Source organism: Sparassis crispa (genome assembly GCF_003851025.1).
Source record: "Sparassis crispa DNA, contig_000008F, whole genome shotgun sequence".
In the NCBI taxonomy this organism is placed as follows: Eukaryota; Fungi; Basidiomycota; class Agaricomycetes; order Polyporales; family Sparassidaceae; genus Sparassis; species Sparassis crispa.
Window position 1 is genome coordinate 1049421 of NW_020939755.1, and position 20829 is coordinate 1070249.

Consider the following 20829-nt stretch of genomic DNA (forward strand, 5'->3'; position numbering starts at 1 on the left):
TATCGTTCATAAGAAATTGACTTTGGCTTTGGCCTCTTTGCCTCCACATCTCTAGGTTTCTGCTTAGTATGTGTCATATTTATACTATTGCATGCACTCACAATACAACCTCGACACATTGTTACGATTCCTGAGGTACGAAGAGAATCGTTCTTATAAGCAGTGGGCCTTTGGAGGCTGAGGTGAACCGTGACGCACTTTTCCCCAAACTGTGGGAAAATCTCAGAGATAGAACTTAGCTACAAACATTCTAATGGCTCTTCTTGCCCAACTACAAGTTGAGTATAGATGAACATTCAAAACTGTTGTATTGAAAACCAGCGCAACTACAGATGCATGGCTGCAGCACTTTAGATTAGATAATAGATAACAGCTCTATCTTAGGGAACATTAAAATTATATTTTATGCAGTGTTGTACTGTGTTTAATGCATTGTAACCATCATTATTGAATTAAAACCGAAAAAGAGACCTAAGTAGCACTAGAAGACCTGCTTAGTCAGTTTCCTAATTTGGAAACTGACTTACTAAAGGTACCCATGATTATTTGGACCATGCCTCTAATTTTTTCGCTTTTTTCTGTCTTTTTTTGAGATTTCTAACCTCAAAATACACTTGCCCAAATCCGGAAAGTCAGGAGCCTTTGAAGTTACAATTCTTGAGAAACAAAGAGAATCATTCTTACAAGTGATGGGACATTGAGGGCTAAAAAGGTTGGCTAGTATATGTGTGTAATGACTATATAATATTATAAAAGTGTAATTAGTATAAGTTTTTAAGAACCTTACCATGCCTGATGACATATCTAATTATCTTTACTAAATGATGTAGTATCCTATATAACAGCCTACTTCAAAAAATGACACTGAAAAATGTTACCAACATGCCTATATGAATCACTACAAAAAAGGTTACCAACGTGCCTATAAAAATCACAACAAAAAATGACCCTAGAAACTGTTACAAATATGTTTGTAAGAATCACTACAAAAAATGTTACCAATGTGCCTATAAGAACCACTACAAAAAATGACCCTAGAAAGTGTTACAAATGTGCCTATAAGAATCACTACAAAAATGACACTAGAAGCTATTACAAATGTGTTTATAAGAATCACTACAAAAAATGACCCTAGAAACTGTTACAAATGTATTTATAAGAATCATTACAAAAAATGACGCTGAAAACTGTTACAGATGTGTTTATAAGAATCACTATATAAGATGTTACCAACGTGCGTACAAGAACCACTACAAAAAATGACACTAGAAAATGTTATAAACGTGTTTATAAGAATCACTACAAAAAATGACCCTAGAAACTGTTACAAATGTATTTATAAGAATCACTACAAAAAATGTTACCAACGTGCCTATAAGAATCACTACAAAAAATGACACTAGAGGCTGTTACAAATGTACCTATAAGAATCACTACAAAAAATGATGCTAGAAACTGTTACTAATGTGCCTACAAGGATCACTGCAAAAAATGTATACAATAAATTGTTATTATATTATCTACTAACTCCTAGTATGCCATCTGATAATGTGTAGTAAGTGTCCTACAATGTCCCACTATACATTGATAACAGTCTACAAAGTCGCCTACTGACTCTTAGTATATTGTCTAGTAGCATTCAGCAAGTCAACAATAGTCTATTACACTGGGTCCTAATATACTCTTTAGTATCGATTTGTAATGAGCTTACAATAGTCTGAACATGTCATCTGATGTCACTTTGTAACTAGTAACCTACAATAGTTAGATATATCACCTAGTGTCAGTTTATATGATGCTTACAATAGTCTAGTATACCACCTAGTATCAGTTGGTAAGGGCCTTACAGTAGCCTACAAAGTCATATATTGGCTCCTAGCATGTTGTATAGTAATGTTTAGTAAGCCTCCTACAATGCCTTATTATACTGTTTATTGAATTCTAGTACACCCTCTAGTATCAGTTTGTAAGGGCCTCATAATGTTTAGATATGTCATCTAGTTTGTGTTTGTAAAGGCCTTACAATAGTCTGAAATGCCACCTAGTATGGGTTTGTAGAGACCTTACAATAGCTCAGACTTGCAAGACCTGTTACCATTGTTGTCATAACCTGTACTTATACCAAAAGTCCGAGCTTGTAGTGCTTAAAAGCTGCCCTACAACAGTTACTAATGAAGCTAATAACCTTGAAGCCAAGCTCTATAGTGGTCCCAGGTATACCGGGTGAATGGCTCTTTAAACAGAAGTGCTGACTTTGAACAATTTGCTGCATGTAGTAATTATTCAGCCACCAGAGCGCTGAGAACGAAAAAAGTGTCGATGCGCTCGATTTTTTGGATCGCATCGACACTTTTTTCGTTGTCCGCTCAAAACCTTAATCAATTTAGGCAAGTCTCTAGCAGCTGGTTCCCACACTTTCAGCCAAACTTGCAGGGCTTGTAGCTCACTCAATTCTACTCGGATTTTGATAAACCCGGTAGGCATTCTGACCGGATTTTTGAGCCAAATCTGATGGTGTTACTGTCAGAACATCAGCATTATTTCCTGCAGTGCTACAATCCATTTTCTCTGTTTTCTCTCACTTCTGCTTGTTTTTTCCGGGAAAAACAAATGTGCACTGCATGTAATAAATAAGGCGCCTATGTTGGATGTTTAGGTGCATTATAGGGTAATTCTACAATTTAACTGGCATTTTTACGATTTTTCTACACTTTAGGCTGAGCATTCTAATCCAAAACTGAGATATCTCAGCCAGTTTTACTCAGGCTTCCTTAATTTAAAAGAGTATCTGCACTATTTTATGCATAGATTTTAATAATACTCAGGTCTACATCTTAGATATCATTACAAAAACTGGAAGTGTCTGGTTTAATGATGGGGTTACAACTGGGCAGACTTGTATACTAGAGGGACAAATAGAAAGTATGGATTCAACAGCGCTGACAAAGTGTAGATCAAAGATTAGTTCTGTTGTAGTATATGTCAAAGCATGACTGTATTAGATTATAATGTAGCAAAATGAATGTTTAATTATAAAAATATACAACTGTAATACTTTTGAATGATGAGTGTAAAAAAGACTAAACACATGTATCAGAAGTGTAGGCCTAATAGATATTAAAATCAGGAATCATCCTTGCCATGCGTTAGCATTGGCCCACTCCAAGCAAGTAATTTTCTCTAAGGGAACACATTTTGATTATAAAATTTCATGTGTGAGACACGTCTAAATTAAGACTAGGGGTAAGATTTAGATACAAATTTTGTAATGGCTGTCCTTAAGTGGCTATAAGTTGACTACAAGTAATTGAAAAGTGTCTTGGAAAGAAGATCATTATTGTTTTATATGCAATTATTAGTAATATGCTCAGTCCTTTCTGATCTTATTTTTTACTATACTTTTTCATCTTTTTAGCATTTATTGACTTTTTATATAGTAATTATTGGTAAAAGTATGACACTTTCTAGTATCCATTTTTACAAGCCATATTATAACACTTTTAAGCATAACTTTTTGCATTAAGTTGTATAGGTGACATGCTAAATTATTATCAAATCTTTACTAGTTAATAATTAAATACTACTAGACCAGACTATTATAGGTCTTTTACTAAAAGTTATAGAGATAATAGACTTATGTAATCTGGTTACTAGATAGTACTGGAGTAAGAAGACAGCATTCAAGGTAATGTATTATAAGGCTTCCAATGATATAGTTCCAACACTAGAAAGTCTAAATTTTTCTGATAATAAATCTTAAGGACTAGAAACGTTTGATATAGAAACTATAAAAATTACAGAATAACAATTTTTATCATCTTTACTAGTAGAAATATTGTAAGGTATACCCTAAGCAAATTTAAACTAAGACTACATGCTTTAGAACTTATGAAATATCTGAAATATCTGAAAAATTATAATTGGGACAATCTCTAAGATCTCCTTAAAGTCTTTCAGGAATTGTTATTGCCATGCGAAGCAATGGCCCACTTCACACAAGTCAGGAGATGGTAGCTGATATATGAGCTCGTGTGCAGCGACACTTCAATACTACAGAGAAATATGCAATGTGGCTATCCAGACAAGACAACAAGTATGCACAGATTATCAGGCAGAACTTTCAGGAGAATCAAGATCCAGAAGCCAATGCAGCATTATAGGCACTTATGACTGCAGCAGAAACTGCTACATCTATCGTTTCTACTCCAACATCCACCATCATTCGGAAGACATGACCACAATTTAGCATCTTTTCTGGAAGGGTTTCAGCCCAATCTTCCAATGCACAAAAGGATCCAGGATCTTCACAATCACTACATGAAAGGCGATTTTGTCCAAGTATGGACTCTACAATATCAAATCAGTCAGATGAGTACCCACTGTCAGTTGAAGGAAATCATGAAAACCAGGATATACAAGAGAGTGGCGAGTATGAAGTAGAAGAAGTCATTGGTCATAATGTAAGACTGTGTGATTATTCTGTCGATGTCCTAACACATTTACAGGAGATAGAAAACACCTGGCTAGTGCATTGGCAGCATTATCCTACTGAATATGATTCATGGGTGTCTGATGAAGATATGGCAAAGTATGTATTTCACATACTATGTATAGTTTTACAAATTATCTGAAATTTGTTCACAGTGCTCATGCAGGACACAATGTCATTGCAGCAGGGGCAAGAAGAGATGGATGACATGCCAGAAATTCAGCAAGTTGACAAAATACTCGAGACAACAGTTGATGAGGATATAGCGCCACCATCTAAGAGGTAAACAATTCCTGCATTGGTTGGGATTTTCTGTGATCTCTTTGGTGTGCAGAGCCTGAGCGAGGAACTTGTGCAAGTTCATGCAAATCATAGCAGGCTGAGCTTGAATGTCATCTTGGATGCCAAACAATGGTTATCTGCTCTCACTTCTCAAGGTGATCTCAATGACCAGATTGCTGCATTGCCAGAGGGTGGTTGGACAGGAGCAGGTGCACTTGTCGTGCTGAAGCAGCTTTCTCAAATGGTCTGTTCGCTTCCTCAGCTTCAACAAGCGGAGGCAATGCTGTGGGCCACTAGCCAAGCATATATTGTCATCTATCACTGGTATTCTGACGTCGGGCCAGATATGAGCAATATCTCTTTGAACGCTATGTCCAAGAAGGTGACGCTCGCTTCAAACATTTGTATCCTGCCTTCCATTCTATTGTCAAGCACATATATCAATATGTGGAGCAGCACATGAGCTCTTTAAAGACTCAATGTGATCGCAAGAACCCAAGAAATGAGGAGGCAAATGTGCAATCCTCTGCCACACCTGTTGAATCTTTTCCTCTGAACGTTCCAAAAGATCTATATGGTCTGCTATCTGGACTTGGAAATGGGAAAGTCAAGCTACCTTCTCTGCGAAAAAGGATCACTGTAGCTTCAGTGCTCCGGGAGGCTGCCAATTACTTTTTAGAACTGATATCTCATGTTCTGATCCTACCAAAGATTGCGGCAGCAGACTACATACTCAACACCGAGCAACATTCACAGTGGACTGCAAATAATAGCAATCCTTTGCATGGACTGGATAAAAATGCTATTGAATCACTAAAGTTTTCTACCATCAATCGTGGAGCAGTGCTTCACACTATTCTTAGTCAATTCTCAGGAGAAGATGCAATATTTGCCTCTCCGAGGATCAAGAATGTGTTGACCAGAATGAATCGATGACATCCTTTATGGTCTATACTTATCCTGTCGAGTCTCACACGTGACCTTTGCAGCCTTCGCAGGTGCCCGCCTAACGGAAGGACTAGAGATAATTCTCCGTCCACAAACGGAGCACAAGATACATTAATATTGAGCGAGGTACATGACATGAACAGTGAAACCAATGCCCCCTGCAAGCAGCTCAGGCACCTGGGAATAGTGAATCCACGTGTCATCAATAGGATTTTGATCCACATATGCACCATAAGGGGGAGGGGGAGGGGTGCTCAATGATCCTCGCTCGGCGCGGACCAGCGTAGCCAGGTCGGCTGTAGCCTCTGCAAACTCTCGAACATGAACTGCACGTCGTTCTGACTGTTCGACTCGGAGCTCCATGGTCTTCACATCCTTCTCTAAGATAAGGATCAGCTGCATTAATTTTTGTTGTTCACACTTCAGGTCCTCGATCTCCTCCAGTAAGGATGTGCGCATGTCCGATGAAGGCGGATGGGATGTGCTCGCCGCGTCCATCTCGGTACTAGATTTTGGACATTGGACCAGGGACACGGAGACCCGTAGGCGAGTAATGTCAGCAACTGAAATGTGGACAGCAAACTTCCGCATCCACCTTGTCTGACATGTTTGCAGGCGACATTTCGAAATTCTGAGGGAGTAGCGTGGACAGCGAAATCCAGGATGGATGGTGATGGGTTCGCGTTATCAGCCTGGCAGCAGCAGGCAGGATATATAAAGGCAACATACCTGGGATTAGAAGCATCATGCTGGATGGTTCCACGAATACCTGTCACGGAAGTCAACGAGAAGCACAGCGTCAGCATGGAATTCATGTAAGCGATGTGCGTAGAGCACTCACATGGTACGCTCAGCCATTCTGGGCTTTCAAGTAAAAATATTGGCCTGTGGGTTCAGTCTAGCGGCTCAGGCGCCAATTAATGGTGCATTTTCACGGTTCTTATGTTTATGTTTGGTACAAACCCGAATACAATGTATACTATCGGCCCCTAATTCAAACAGGCATGGCGGCATGCACGAGAGCAGCTCAGCGAGGAAGAGGGCACCTGCGCGGAAGAGGGTGTTATGAGGAAGCCCTCAGGGCATCGATGTGGGCGAGGAAAAGGGCAGTGATGATGGCACTGGAGTGGAAGAGGGCGATAGCATCGACAACAACAATGGCAAGGAGGGCATGGGTGACGAGGAGGAGGCAGACACGGTGATGGAAGAACTGGTCGATATTGCAGGGATGATGGAAATTCGAAGGCAAGGAAGAAGGCGCCCAAATTCTGGACAGCGGTCAGATGGCGCATGCGGTCTATTTGTGCGAGACAAACAGAGGCTGAGAAGTGGCTCATGACAAGCGGCCCGTGATGTGTGGCTGCCTTATTTGCGTGGGACAAAGCAATGGGATGCGTCAAAGCTCCGCTGGAGGTGGAATGGGCATATTTTTCCTCTTGTTCTCGTTCCACCATCTCTTGGCCGTAGCGCTTGTCATTCACTATGTGGCCTGGAGCCTTTAGTAATGTTGTAGTGTATAGTTCACTCTCTTTTGTAGTTTCATTGTTATTTATTCTTGTGGAGTCCTCGTTATCTTTAGCTATAGTACAGGTAGCCAAGCTGCCTCACAGAGAATGACTTTGTGCGGACAGTTTGTTTCATCACCCTTTTGCACCGGTTGCATACCAGAGTGGGATACCATCAAATTGCAGCCGATTTAGTTATTGATTACCTTACATGTAAAAATTTATGAAGACTGTTGACATTAATGCACCCGTGCAAGCACTTACAGCCAGATTGCACCAGGTCAATTGTACATGCTGAGGTTGATAGGCTGACAGGCTGGCAATGATGTATGTGCACAATATGGATGAAGGGCAGTGTAGCTAAGCTATACTGACATGTTTCTCAATGTATAGGAGAATGCGGCACTTGTGCATGCTCATGCACAACTGCAGGAGCAGCCACTACATCGGAAATCTTCTCGGTGACACCTCATCACCAGCACTATGACATTGAAGGACATTGCGCGTGTTGTGATGAACGCCTCATGGTCAAAGCCTCGTGTACTCCAAGCGACGTCTCATAAGATACGATTGCTCAAATCTAACAGACACTATCCCGACCTCTCAGTACCACTGATGCTGCCATGTCTTCAAAGCGTGCGCAGAAAGTGGTAAGTACTGCAGTCAGTTCTTACATTTTCAATCCTCATGCATGGAATGCCAAGAACACATACTTGGATATTGAGGTTATCGTCAACAATGAAGAGGAGGAGGAGGAGGAGGAGGAGGAACTGGGTAAGTGTCTCAGCTGCATTATTGGATATATCTTACAGCTTTCCAGCCAAGTTGCTCGCCGACGTCCAATGCACTCAACAAGCTCGGGTGCGTCTTGATAATGCATGTGTCGGCAATGATGCTGCTGAGGCAGAACCCATGGCCTGGTCTATTACGGAGAGAGACATGGCGGCTAGATGTGCATAGCGGGCCTCACAGTTGGGTGGCGCAGTCGTCTCTCTTGCCCTCGATGGAATCCACCTTCAAGCCACGGAAAATGGTTTCCTCTCTCCTTGGGTGTGCATCTCGCGTGGTACATATAAGCACAATGTGGCCTTCATGGAGTCGCAAGAGGACTCTCTCCTCTGCATCTGGGTGGTTCCATGCTTGGCTACTACAAAAAAGCGGCAGCACGGAAGAACTTCTCAGCAACCAATGCCACCAGCATTACTGAAGGAGTTGTTCAGAGAGGCTGTGACAGAAAGTGAAGGTGATCAGCTGATACATATTCTCAAGGGCAAGAAGTTCAAAGGCGGCCTCCTGCAGCTTGAACTCACTTTGGACTGGGTGACTTTTGACTTCCATGCAACTCAAAATGACATATTCGTCTTTAATGCGGCGAAATTCATACCAAAGACAGCAATAGTGAAGCTCATTCTATTCTGTGGTGACTTCGAACCAGCTGCAGGCACGCATGTGATCATTATACAAGGCGAGCAATGCGGCCTCATTGGTGTCGTGCATTGAGTCATTAATGGACAGGCTATGCTAACCAATCTCTACCATGAGAAGTTGGATGATGAACTTTCATCTCTCGTGCTACCTGTAACTCAGTTACACCCCCTTTGGGCAGTTGGCGATGCGGTCAAAGTTAAGATGGGCCTCCATGCGGGCTTGGAAGGGCAAGTGATTGCCGTGGATGATTTCGATGTCACGATTGTTCACGCAAACAAAGTCGAGGTACATTGTGCACTTCTCATGCAATTGCAATTCTTAATAGCAAAACTTCCCTCAGCATGTACGTTCTACGTATGACAATGCTTCCAAGTACTGAACTTTTCTCAGCGAACTAGAAACCCAATAATGGGAGTCTTTCATACTTCTTCTGTGTTGGAAACCTCTGAGATATGTCCCACCACCTGCGACATTATCGATGCTCAAAACTTGATATAGCATCATGTGTTACCCTGAGATCTCTTACTCACAGAGTCTGAGGTGGAATGGACCTCGATACGGCTGACAGAGACAGTATCAAGGCTGGGAGAGCAGTGCCCCTCATGCTCTGAGATGCAAATGGAGGAAGAGGTGGAGATGGAGCTTGCCCTCAAGCATTCTGACCACCAGAATTCTGACATCAGGCAAGCGGTGCATGTCATCAAAGGCCCTTTGAAGGGATTTGTGGGCACATTGCGAAACGTCACATACCATGGCGATTATGAGGTTGAGCTTGAAGCCAAGCTTTTAACCTTGAGGGGTGTCCTCTTGTTCCGAAAGCCCGAGATCGCGTTCCGGTCAGAAGAAAGGTAAGATTCATTACTTGTAGTTCTGGTCATATCTAACTGCCTCATTGCAGGGGCAACATCGACACGGCGAAGCGTGGTCTGCTCCCTGAGCGGCCTCAACCTCATTGGGCCACGAATTAGAACCCGCGTCACACGACACAGATTCGGTGTGGGCGTATTTGGTGGAACTTGATGGTGCATAACCGCGCTGCCACTACCGAGCATCCGCTAAATCCACATTAGGACCTGATGGATCGACATCTTCAGTTGAACCTAATGGTGTGTAGCCTCATCATCAACACAAAATGTCCACTGAATTTATATCAGGACCCAATGGATGGATTGTGGCACCTGCATTCCATAGTTATCGCTTCAAGTTCATGTGCACAGCCAGTCAACTCTGAGACAAGCTGATGACCATGGTGAAGGGAGCCTCCCCAGTGGATGGCAAGGTGTGATGTGAATACTGGACGCGAAAGCTGGAATATGCTGATGTCTCTCTCCAAGACCTCGCCATATTGTGACCAGGCCCTGGCGGTTATGTGATTGTGTGTAAGTGTGGCCCCAACTTCAGAGCGTATGGCAAAATGATGCAGGGCATGGCAGACCCGCTTGCTCTAGTACTGGAAGAAGGCAGCAGGATGCTTAGGGTGCATAGGGATGACTTGGCCCAGCTTGTGTGCAAATAAGTGGTTTTCTCGTAATTTTACGTGCTGTTCCTGTCCCTTGCCCCTCATCGTTGCATCCTGCACTGTTTGTCGATGTCCTGTCATTTGCCGCTTTCTCATTATATACAGTTAATGAACTTCCTTTGACCGAACTTGTGCTTGTGCTTGTGCGATCTCCCACGACCAGTTGAAAAGCTGCCGAGCGGTACACTTGGCGATCCAATAACCACTAAGCGGCCATCGAGTGTGCCACTCATCAAGCTGCTTAGCGGTGCTATGGGTGTCTGACCTCCTTACAGTTTGAATATTAGGCCGAGGGTTTGAGGCCCTGACATCTCACCTCATATATAGACTCCAATGTCAAATGTCAAATGATCATACATTGTAACTTTCTGTCGCCCTTATACTAGTTCAATATTTAATCTGTTGTCTGCCCTGAAAGGCATAATGCCGATCAGAATTTCTTCCCACCGGACATACCAAACGAGACCTAAAATTTTCGGACGAATGTTATATGGTAACATAGTCATTTGTGAACATTGTATATGTCACAATATCACACATTATCAATGTGTGATTTGGGTATCACATGCCCAGACATCGGGTCTTACATTGTAAACATATTTTCGACCATCGGAGCTACATATGGGCTGTCATACATGTACAATGTTAGGCCGGATGTTCTCACAATGTAAGGAACTTAGATATTAGTCCCCATCTCCGGTGTAAGCTCTTCATCCTCCTAGCCTTTCTTCTCTTCCTGACCCCAAACTCTCTTTACAGCATTTACCTGAGCATGGACTGTTGGTTTGACCTTCTTCCCATGTTTTAGGGATAATGTAGATGAATATAGCCCTCTGGATTGTCTGGTGTGTCCCTGTATTCACTGTTCTCACTTATTTTCCCAAACTCTCTTTACAGCATTTATCTGAGCATGGACTGTTGGTTTGACCTTTTTCCCATGTTTTAGGGATAATGTAGATGAATATAGCCCTCTGGATTGTCTGGTGTGTCCCTGTATTCACTGTTCTCACTTATTTTCTGTGAGCCAGACAATTAAATCGAAATTATATTCTAGGCTTCCAACCAAGGGCGGTACTTTAGAACGGCTGCTTAACCCATTATTGTACATTGGAATAGTTCCAGATCAAGCCCTCGTTTGTCCATTTAGGTGAGTTTTTCATCCTCCTAGCTCTCCTCCTCTTCCTGACCCCAAACTCTCTATACTGCATTTATCTGAGCATGGATTGTAGATTTGACCTTCTTCCCATGTTTTAGGGATAATGTAGATGAATATAAACCTCTGGATTGTCCGGTGTGTCCCTGTATTCACTTATTTTCTGTGAGCCAGACAATTAAATCGAAATTATATTCTAGGCTTCCAACCAAGGGCTGTACTTTAGAATGGCTGCCTTGCCCATCATTACACATTGGAATAGCAGCAGATCAAGCCCCAGGTTGTTCATTTAGGTGAGTTCTTTGTCCTCCTGGCTTTCCTTCTCTACCTGACCCCAAACTCCCTTCACTACATTTATCTGGGCATGGAATGTAGGTTTGACCATCTTCCCATGTTTGTGGTATAATGTAGGTCAATGTAGACCTATGGATTGTCCAGTGTGTCTCTGTATTCATTGTTCTTACTTCTTTTCTCAGACTGACCCAGTTTAATTCATTTTATATTACAGTATGTTAACTGACGACAGTCATACCACTGCATAATGTCACCCAAGTGTCAAATCACATCAACAATGAGATGAATGGTAAAGAGATTTCTGTGAGTACTAATATAATGGTCCATATACCGCAACATCTTACTATACATTTTCGATCAACACGGTGGAGGGTGTGACCTGTGACCTCAAGGATCCAAACCGGCCAACTGGCAGGACCAGGTGTGACCAAGGACAGGATGTAACATAATGGCAAGGTGGTGAGGTAGTGGCATCGGAGGTGCTGGCATACAGCGAGTGCAACAACCATGTAGCTGTGAGATGTAGCTGTTCTATAGCCGGTGGCCACTGCTTATAACACATGTTCGAAATCCGGCAGGCCATTGGCCTAGTATTGGCTCACGAGGGCTTTACAGTAGCCTACAAAGTGGTATAAAGTACACCCTCTAGTATCAGTTTGTAAGGATGTTATAATATTCTGATATGTCATCTAGTTTGTGTTGTAAAGGCTTTTACAATAGTTTATAATATTCTGATATGTCATCTAGTTTGTGTTGTAAAGGCTTTACAATAGTTTAAAATGTCACCTAGTATGTGTTTGTAGAGACTTTACAGTAGCTCAGACTGGAAGAGAATTTTATCATCGCCACTGCGCCATCTGTTGCTGCTTGTGCAATAGTCTGAGGTCAACTGCAACTGTTGAAGCACCTGAATACCTGACTAGTATCTATTATCTAATCTAAGTGCTCCAGCCACCCATCTGTTAACAGTGCTTTGTACAAGTCACATTGGTTTTCAATACAACTTTTTTTGAATGTCTGCCTGTAGTTACATTGTAGTTGAGTAAGTAGCTGTTAGAACATTTATAGATGGAGCTTAACCCTAACCCTTATGGCATTCCTACAAACTCAGCCCTAACCTTAGGTCACACATACAAAATTTGTAGTCAAAAACTATTCCCACAGTTTGGGGAAAACCGTGTTACGGTCTAAGTGCCCTCTAGGGCTCATCCTGTATAAGAACAATTGCTTCGTACCTCAGGAATCATAACATATGTGCGCATTGATCAATGAACTCAGGTTGCTCGAACTAAATCATCTTACTCAAATGTGCCCAGAATATCTGCTAAATAGCGTCCACTGCATCTGTGGTGTCAGATGCAGTGACTGTTAAATCTTCTGGAGGACATTTTAAGCTCAGGGTGCGGGGGCCATTAGACAATGACAGGAATGGGCATGCAGCTAATGCCGACAATGCCTGGGGAAGTCGTGCAGGTCTGATCATCATCCTGACCACAACACTCACCGAATATCATCTGCTGACTGCAGATGGGAGTATTTTGCCTACAGTCTGCTGCCATTAGGGCTACCCAAATGTGACTCACCAAGTGTTCATACTGCCAATGTCCATGCCTCCATCTGTACATGCTGTAGCAACCTGTCCCTCGGGAATTGTGGAGTTATCGGTCTTGAGCACTGTGAGTACAGTCTGGATGATACTAGGTAACAGGTGCAGTCTGCAATTTGGTGCAGAGGGAGAAGTCGGAGGACCAGGTAAAATAAATTTCTTGTCTGCAGCTAAGTTCAGTGTGCAGGCCATTCACAATCTGAGGCATCACTGAGATGGAGCATTTGCTCAGGGTGAAGGACAGGAGGAGGACAGGAAGAGAGGACAGAGAATGCCAAAAATTCAGAGTCTGGAGGTCATATGGACTTGGAGGTCACATTTTCTGAAATGTTAAGTGCTTTGAGGTGCTTAAGTTTCATACAGTGAGAAACATGACCTGGAGTGCACCTGACTGCACATGCTCCTGGAGTCACATTTCCCGTGGCATGAACTGTGACCAGTGACACAATGTGTGCTTGGGCAAACATGCTTCTGCAGCATTGCAGTCTTAAAGATCCTCCACCTTTTATCCTCTGCTCTTTTTAGCAAGACAACCTGTGTTCTTTTGCTCAGATATCTTTCTGCAGCTGCTTAGCACTGCCAAGCTCACTGCAGATCTATTTGCAGCTGCCTTGCACTGCCAAACTTGCCACACTGCAAGATCACATTACACCTTGTTTTAGCCCACCCTGACTAATTAGCAGGTATCTAGGTGCACAGCACCTTGCATTGCTTTGAGTCTAGCTAGACCTTTGGGAGAGTGACAAATTATCTAATCTAACACTTCCCCTTGATTCAACCAGTCTTCTCTCTTCAACACAACATAAGAACCACCCCATATACCTCCCTCAGAACCCACTCATTCCACTACATCTCAATGTTCCTTGTCACGCAATTTGGACTTGGATGGATGATCAGCTTTTATCTCGCTCTCATGCAGCATCATAGATGCAAGGTCATCCAGGTCATTGAGCTGCTGAGTGGTGAAGTCCAGAGAGTGTCACCAGATGTGCATGAGGTGGCATAGCTTGGTCATGCAATGGGACGGTTGATTGGATACTGATGCATTCTAATTCGATCTAGTGGGAGCGGCCCGCCAGACACAAGTGATGACATAGTAAGAGGAAAGAAGGAGGATGGCAAGGAAAAGCACCCCTACAGTAATAATAAGGGCAACAGCGATGGTTTTCATAGTGGTGGAAGGGGCAAAGACTCTGCATCCTGCTAGACATTACAGGTTCAGTGTGTCCAAGCTCTGTGATGTCAGATTGGCTCCTAGATGGTACACACCTCCAGCTTGTTCGAGCTCGTCTGGCCTGCTATTGCTTTGCTGTGGAGTGGGACCTTGATGTTGACCCACAGACAGTGCATACCCAGCTTGTTCCAGCTTAATTGGCAGTGTGAAGGAGCATAGGTTGTAATATTAGTGATGGGGAGTATGGCTGGCCAACAAAATGACACACCAATAATATCTCCTCTAGCAAATGCTATGCCACTGTTGTAGGACCTATCAAGCAAATGAACCATGTCCTCACAGTGAAGGAACAATTGGCCTCCAATCAGTGGTCTCCACACATTGGTCAAGTGGTCCTGGGGTTCCAATATTTGTGTGAGCTGCATTCCATATCTAGGGTCTCAGAGAAATTAACATATTGCAAAAATAATATAATGACATGTTCCCTGTAGGATAACCACATCCTTCTACTCTAATGGGTGTCTTCTAACTGAATCATGGACTGATGTGGCAGAAAATGAATGGTTTGCCTGCTGATTCCTTCATTAGTGCCAAAGGAAATAATACTGCAAGGACAGTTAGAACAATGACAAATTAACAGCAGTATGAATGAACCTCAGCTCCATGGATAGCAGGGAAACCAGGTTAATGATGCTGGTAAGACTGTATCCATGAGGTGTCCACAGGTTCCACACCTTTCAGTTATGCTGTCTGGCAGAAGGCGAAAACCCCTGCATCAGCATAGGCTCTCTGGCAGATAGTGCAGGGGACAGCATAGCCTCCCTGGCAGGTGGGGAAGGTGAGGGTGCTTGGGACAGCATGCCAGCTCGTGAAGTCGAGTCTGCAAGGGTGAAAAGTCTAGGTAGCAGCAATGTGACACTGATCTAACACACCAGTATCAACCTCTACTCCCTCTATTGCAACTCCATGTGCTCCAGTCTCCTCGCCAGGGTTGGATACATGGTGGCAGGTAGATCTATGTGTGATTACCTTTTCATCACGAGTGATCAGAGCTGTAATTAAATTAGATATGGCACAAGGAGGTCAGTAATAGAACCAAAAAGTGCAGATCTGTCCACAAAAAACTCAGAACTTACTACCGCCAGCCTTTCATGCCATGAAAGTGTGCAAGTGGATGAGATTCTGAATTGTGCAAATTCGCAAAATTGCTAAAGTCTACAGTGCATGTACTTGTCACATGACATATGTGCACAGCGTGCCATGTTGAACTTTGCCAAGTTGCCATCACCAGCTCCCTTGCTACTCTGGCCTCCTCATTGCTTCTTTTCTTGAATATCACCATGTCTGCCAACCTCCTTAAAGACGTCAAGCTGTACATCTCACTGCAATTGTCACCACTGCACTGGCTGAAGGCACACTGGGGTACTTGGAGGTTCTATCAGGAGATGGTGAGTGTGAATCACAATCAGGGTGTATGCTTACTATAAGCACTCTGCAGGATGCATTCCAGGGTAAGGTGAAAGGTTCGGTGTGCACCCTGCCCATGCCCGCCATTGTGCTCAGTGCTATAGTGGAGTTCACTCACTCAGCCATGCACAAGGTGCAGCTGTTCAAGATTCGCAAGAATGATCTGAGGATATTTGCGAGGTATCCCAACACGGTGAAGGACCCAGAGCCATGTGCAGACATCGGCATGCAATGGTGGACACAAGGTGAGTCAGCTACGCATGCAGAATGTGAGACAGGGCACTGATATCCACAGCGCCATACCATCTACCTGATGGAAATGTCGCGGCAGTGGATTGGTGGCTGGAGGTCAGATCTTGGAGGGTGGAGAGGTGCAGGATGGAGATGACATGGGTATGGAGGAGAAAGTGAAGGATAGAAGGAGTGTAGGGCACATGCCCACCAGCCTCATCCAGGTTCAAGCCAAGGAGCACAAAGTTGACCAGTGTTACGACGGTACGTTGAGTACCTATCTTTTTTCTTTTGATTACATTGTACAATTACGCGTTAACCCGAGACTTCGAGTCTCGATATCTGTCGACTCGATCTGGACTCTCTCTAGACCATAGTCTAGAACCTGTACTGACTCATCCCTCACTGTGAGGGTACTCACTGACTCATCCCTCACCGCGAGGGTACTCACTGACTCAGCCATTACTGGCATGTATTACTCAACATGTACTATTAGTATATAAGGCTGAGATCGTCGACTGGAACCCCAGTCTTGATCTGGTTACTTTACCTCTCAATACACGGGATTATCACTAGTCCTTGTGTGATCTTCTTGACTCTCGATTCTTGACTCGCGTTTACTTAGTCGTCGAACCACTTAGTACTTGCTTGACGAACCTCGGACAAGTGGTACGCCCCAGCGTATCATAAGATCGAGACTATCCGATACTGCTCAACCTTTTCAAGTTTAGAGCAGAACTACGTTTACAGAAACCCAACGAACCTTAGCCGATAAACACCTAGCAGGGCGAGTTACCCGGGGTGCGGAAAGGTTAGGAAAACATTGACACACTGGATTTTCGAGGACTAGAAGAATTTTCGTGTCCTCGACCTTCAGGTGGGACGAAAACCTAGGACATCCAATCCACCGAGGCTCATCATCGAGAGAATTCAGAGCCCTCCTGACTATCAGAGAAGGGAGACCGGGTTGGAGGCTTGCATCAGACGAAGCAACCTACTGAAGAATTCTTGAAGAATTCACCAGAGACTATCCGAACGAAGCAGAACGCTTCGCGATATATACTGCAGCAAGGCAAAACGTCGACCGACTAATCGACCCAGCAGAAATACAACGAGGAGTTGACGAAATAACCCCGGGACATCCACTAGGAGAAGCAGCAGCAGCAGCAGCAGCAGAAGCAGAATCAGAAGCAGAATCGGAAGCAGAGGCAACAGCCCCAGCACCGATCCCCACACAGCTTATACCTGCAGCAGCCTTTTCTGCAATCCCAGTCCACAGACACATCGTTCTGAACCCGACTCCCACGATGCAGGCGCAAAAGCCAACCGAGCTCAAACTCTCCCAACCTGAACCCTTCTCGGGAGATACGAGCAAAACAAAGATATTCCTACAAAGGGTTCAGACGTATGTCGATATCAATGACGAAATTTACAATAGCAACAAGAAGAAGATCACATTCGCGATGTCCTTCATGAGAGGAGGAATGGCCGAAGCATGGGCTGAGATGTGGTACGATGACCACACCGATGACCTAGGAAAACTGAAGGACTATGGAACCTTCGACGCATGGGTCATCGACTTCAACAAAGCATTCCAAGAGACCGACCCCATGGGATCAGCGATGAAAGACCTTGAATCCCTCCGTCAAATGGGAGAAGTACAGGATTACGTTAATTTGTTCCTGGTACTTATGAAAAAGGCCAAAATCATGGAATACCCAGCACGCCTCCATTACTTTAAAATTGGACTATCCCGACGACTTCTTGAGCGAATCATGAATGTCAACCCACTCCCCACCGATATGGAAGGATGGTACAAGAAGGCGGTTGAAATTGACAACCAGACCAAGTCGATGCAGATGTATATGAAATTCCAGAACAGTCGCCCTAGTGGACAGCAGCAGAAGCAGGGACAACAACAGAGGAAGGGGCCTGTTTACACACGAGACCCCAATGCCATGGATGTCGACCACATGTCGCAAGAAGAATGCGACAGGCACATCAAAGGAGGACTCTGCTTTGAATGTCACCAACAAGGACACCGCTCGCATGATTGTCCTAAGAAGAAGCCAAAGAACCCCGGAAACACTTCCGGAATGCGCAAGGAGATACAGGTCGAGGAATCCAAAGGGGAACCCTCAACCTCAAAGGTAGAAGATGTCGAAGAAGACACCACATCGGTCAAAAGAACGACCATTTCCGACAGTGACGTCTCCGAATTACTCCAGGAGTTACGAAAGATGCAGAAAGAACGTAACGACTGGATCAGGAAATTAGAAGGATTGGATTTTGGATCCGACAGGCTGTAACAGCGTCAGTACCGTCATTACCGACTCGTCACCCCAATGTAATTGTATGCGAATTCCTGGGAAAATCGATACACGTTCCTATTACCTTGGGTGTGCCGAGTGAAAGTGCTGATATCTTCGCTCTATTGGACTCAGGAGCTGGAGGAATGTTTATGGACAAAGTGTTTATCGAACAAATGAAATACCACCAGGAGAGACTCCCAAAACCGATTAGGATTCTCAATGCTGACGGTACTCCAAACAAGTTAGGATATGCAATGCACTGCGTATGGAAACGTACAAAGGCTGGAAGAAAACAAAAGGTATTCCAGTACTATGTTACCAACCTAGGAAAGGATGAGGTTATCCTAGGGTTACCATGGCTTCAGGCGATGAACCCTCAAATTAACTGGGAAACCGGCGAACTGGATTACGATTGGAGAAAACCCACCGTCGAAACAGTCCGAGATAACGAACCGAAGGTCAAAAAGGCGACAAACGCTCCCTATATCGGACCGATTGACGATAATGGACGATCCTGGGAAAATAACGATCCAAAACATCCGGAAAATCGAGTTAAACCAGGGGACCCAGAACTAGGAATTCCCAATTACAGGATCGAATTGGAGGACAGCGAATTACTTATCTCATATATCCAAGGCGAACCGATACTGGCAATCTTTGACCCGCAAGGCGATGCAGCAACTCCTGAATGCCCAACTCGAGGTGGTAACAAACCCACCTTGGGACCCTGTATAGGTCGGATAACGAGGGATACGCGGTTTGGGCGATTTAGTATCACACAAAACACTTGGCTATGTCACACCGGCACGGACACACTGCTCTATAAGGCTAGCGGAAAATCGCAAGAATTGGTACAAGAAGCAATCCAAAGGGCAGGAGGAGCGAAGAAGAAGCTCGAAGAGCTCATCCCCTCCTACCTGATGGGGTACAAAGACGTCTTCGAAAAGAAAGCAGCAGAACGGTTCCCGAGCTCACGGGCATGGGACCATGCTATCGATTTAAAACCAGAATTCGTACCAAAAGATTGCAAGATCTACCCCCTATCCCCTAAAGAGCAGATGGCACTCGATGAATTCCTAGACGAGAATACACGAAAAGGCTATATTCAACCATCAATATCACCAATGGCATCCCCTTTCTTCTTCGTAGGGAAAAAGGATGGGAGCCTTAGGCCTTGCCAAGATTATCGATACCTGAACGAAGGAACGGTCAAGAATGCCTACCCACTTCCTCTGATCACAGAACTCCTTGACAAACTCAAAGGAGCGTGCTATTTTACGAAAATGGACCTTCGATCCAGATATAACAATGTACGAATCAAAGATGGCGATCAGTGGAAAGCAGCATTCAAGACAAATCAAGGACTATACGAACCAACGGTGATGTTTTTCGGACTTTGCAACTCCCCAGCGACGTTTCAGAAAATGATGAATGAAATCTTTAAGGACCTGCTCGATGAAGGATGGATGATCATCTACATGGACGACAGCCTCATCTTCTCGAATAACATGGAAGAACATCGACAGTGTACGCTTCGAGTCCTAGAACGACTCAAGCAAAACGATCTGTTCGTCAAACCAGAGAAATGCACGTTTGACTCCCAAGAAGTAGAATACCTTGGGATGATCATACGTCCGGACCATATTGGAATGGACCCAATCAAGTTGAAAGGAATCCAGGACTGGTCAGAACCAACAACGGTGAAAGCCGTCCGCGCATTCATTGGTTTTGCGAACTTTTACAGGAAGTTCATCGATCATTATTCTGAGATAGTACGACCGCTCACTGATCTCACGATGACGACAAAGAAACCGATATGGGAATGGACCCCCAACTGCCAACAAGCGTTTGATATGCTCAAAGCAAAGTTTGTATCAGCCCCCGTACTCCTCATGCCAGATAAGATGAAACCCTTTATTATCGAGTCCGATGCCTCGCTCGTGGCTACAGGAGCAGTGTTAAGACAAACTGATGTCAATGGAGACCTCCACCCATGCAGCTATTTGTCAAAATCGTTTAACCCAGCCAAATGAAACTACGAAATCTATGACAGAGAACTATTAGGGATCGTTTGGGCCCTCAAAGAGTGGTGTCACTACCTTGATGGCTCTCCCCACCCGATAACTATATGCAGTGATCACAAGAACCTGACTTACTATCGGACAGCCCAGAAGCTGAACAGACGTCAAGCACGATGGAGTCTCTTCTTATCACAATTTGAACTCCAGTTGGTGCACGTCCCAGGGACGCAAATGATACAGTTGGACACCCTATCTCGGTTGCTTGGAAAGGGTGACCGAGATCATGATAACGAAGATCGTATCCTTCTCCCAGAAGCATTGTTTGTGCACTCAATATCAATGCAATTATACCAAGATATTCACGCACATTCAATTAAAGATCAAATTGTTCACGATGCGC

General features: G+C 44.0%; 6 protein-coding genes across 6 annotated transcripts; 5 read left to right on the forward strand and 1 right to left on the reverse strand.

Moving 5' to 3' along the window:
- Window positions 1-5830: 5830 nt before the first annotated feature.
- SCP_0903560 (hypothetical protein) lies at window positions 5831-6217 on the reverse strand (the record flags this gene model as incomplete). Its single annotated transcript, XM_027761589.1, has 1 exon — window positions 5831-6217. One exon carries the CDS (start codon window positions 6215-6217, stop codon window positions 5831-5833), a length of 387 nt encoding a protein of 128 aa, XP_027617390.1.
- Window positions 6218-7847: 1630 nt separating this feature from the next.
- Window positions 7848-8184, forward strand: SCP_0903570 (hypothetical protein; the record flags this gene model as incomplete). Its single annotated transcript, XM_027761590.1, has 3 exons — window positions 7848-7874; window positions 7929-7998; window positions 8045-8184. The coding sequence occupies 3 exons, from the start codon at window positions 7848-7850 to the stop codon at window positions 8182-8184; spliced, it is 237 nt and encodes a 78-aa protein (XP_027617391.1).
- A 132-nt stretch (window positions 8185-8316) lies between these two features.
- Window positions 8317-8724, forward strand: SCP_0903580 (hypothetical protein; the record flags this gene model as incomplete). Its single annotated transcript, XM_027761591.1, has 1 exon — window positions 8317-8724. One exon carries the CDS (start codon window positions 8317-8319, stop codon window positions 8722-8724), a length of 408 nt encoding a protein of 135 aa, XP_027617392.1.
- A 540-nt stretch (window positions 8725-9264) lies between these two features.
- On the forward strand, window positions 9265-9620 carry SCP_0903590 (hypothetical protein; the record flags this gene model as incomplete). Its single annotated transcript, XM_027761592.1, has 2 exons — window positions 9265-9500; window positions 9551-9620. The coding sequence occupies 2 exons, from the start codon at window positions 9265-9267 to the stop codon at window positions 9618-9620; spliced, it is 306 nt and encodes a 101-aa protein (XP_027617393.1).
- A 7783-nt stretch (window positions 9621-17403) lies between these two features.
- On the forward strand, window positions 17404-18405 carry SCP_0903600 (hypothetical protein; the record flags this gene model as incomplete). The annotated part of the gene is made up of 1 exon (XM_027761593.1): window positions 17404-18405. The coding sequence occupies one exon, from the start codon at window positions 17404-17406 to the stop codon at window positions 18403-18405; it is 1002 nt and encodes a 333-aa protein (XP_027617394.1).
- Window positions 18406-18776: 371 nt separating this feature from the next.
- Window positions 18777-20441, forward strand: SCP_0903610 (hypothetical protein; the record flags this gene model as incomplete). The annotated part of the gene is made up of 1 exon (XM_027761594.1): window positions 18777-20441. The coding sequence occupies one exon, from the start codon at window positions 18777-18779 to the stop codon at window positions 20439-20441; it is 1665 nt and encodes a 554-aa protein (XP_027617395.1).
- Between the last annotated feature and the right edge of the window lie 388 nt (window positions 20442-20829).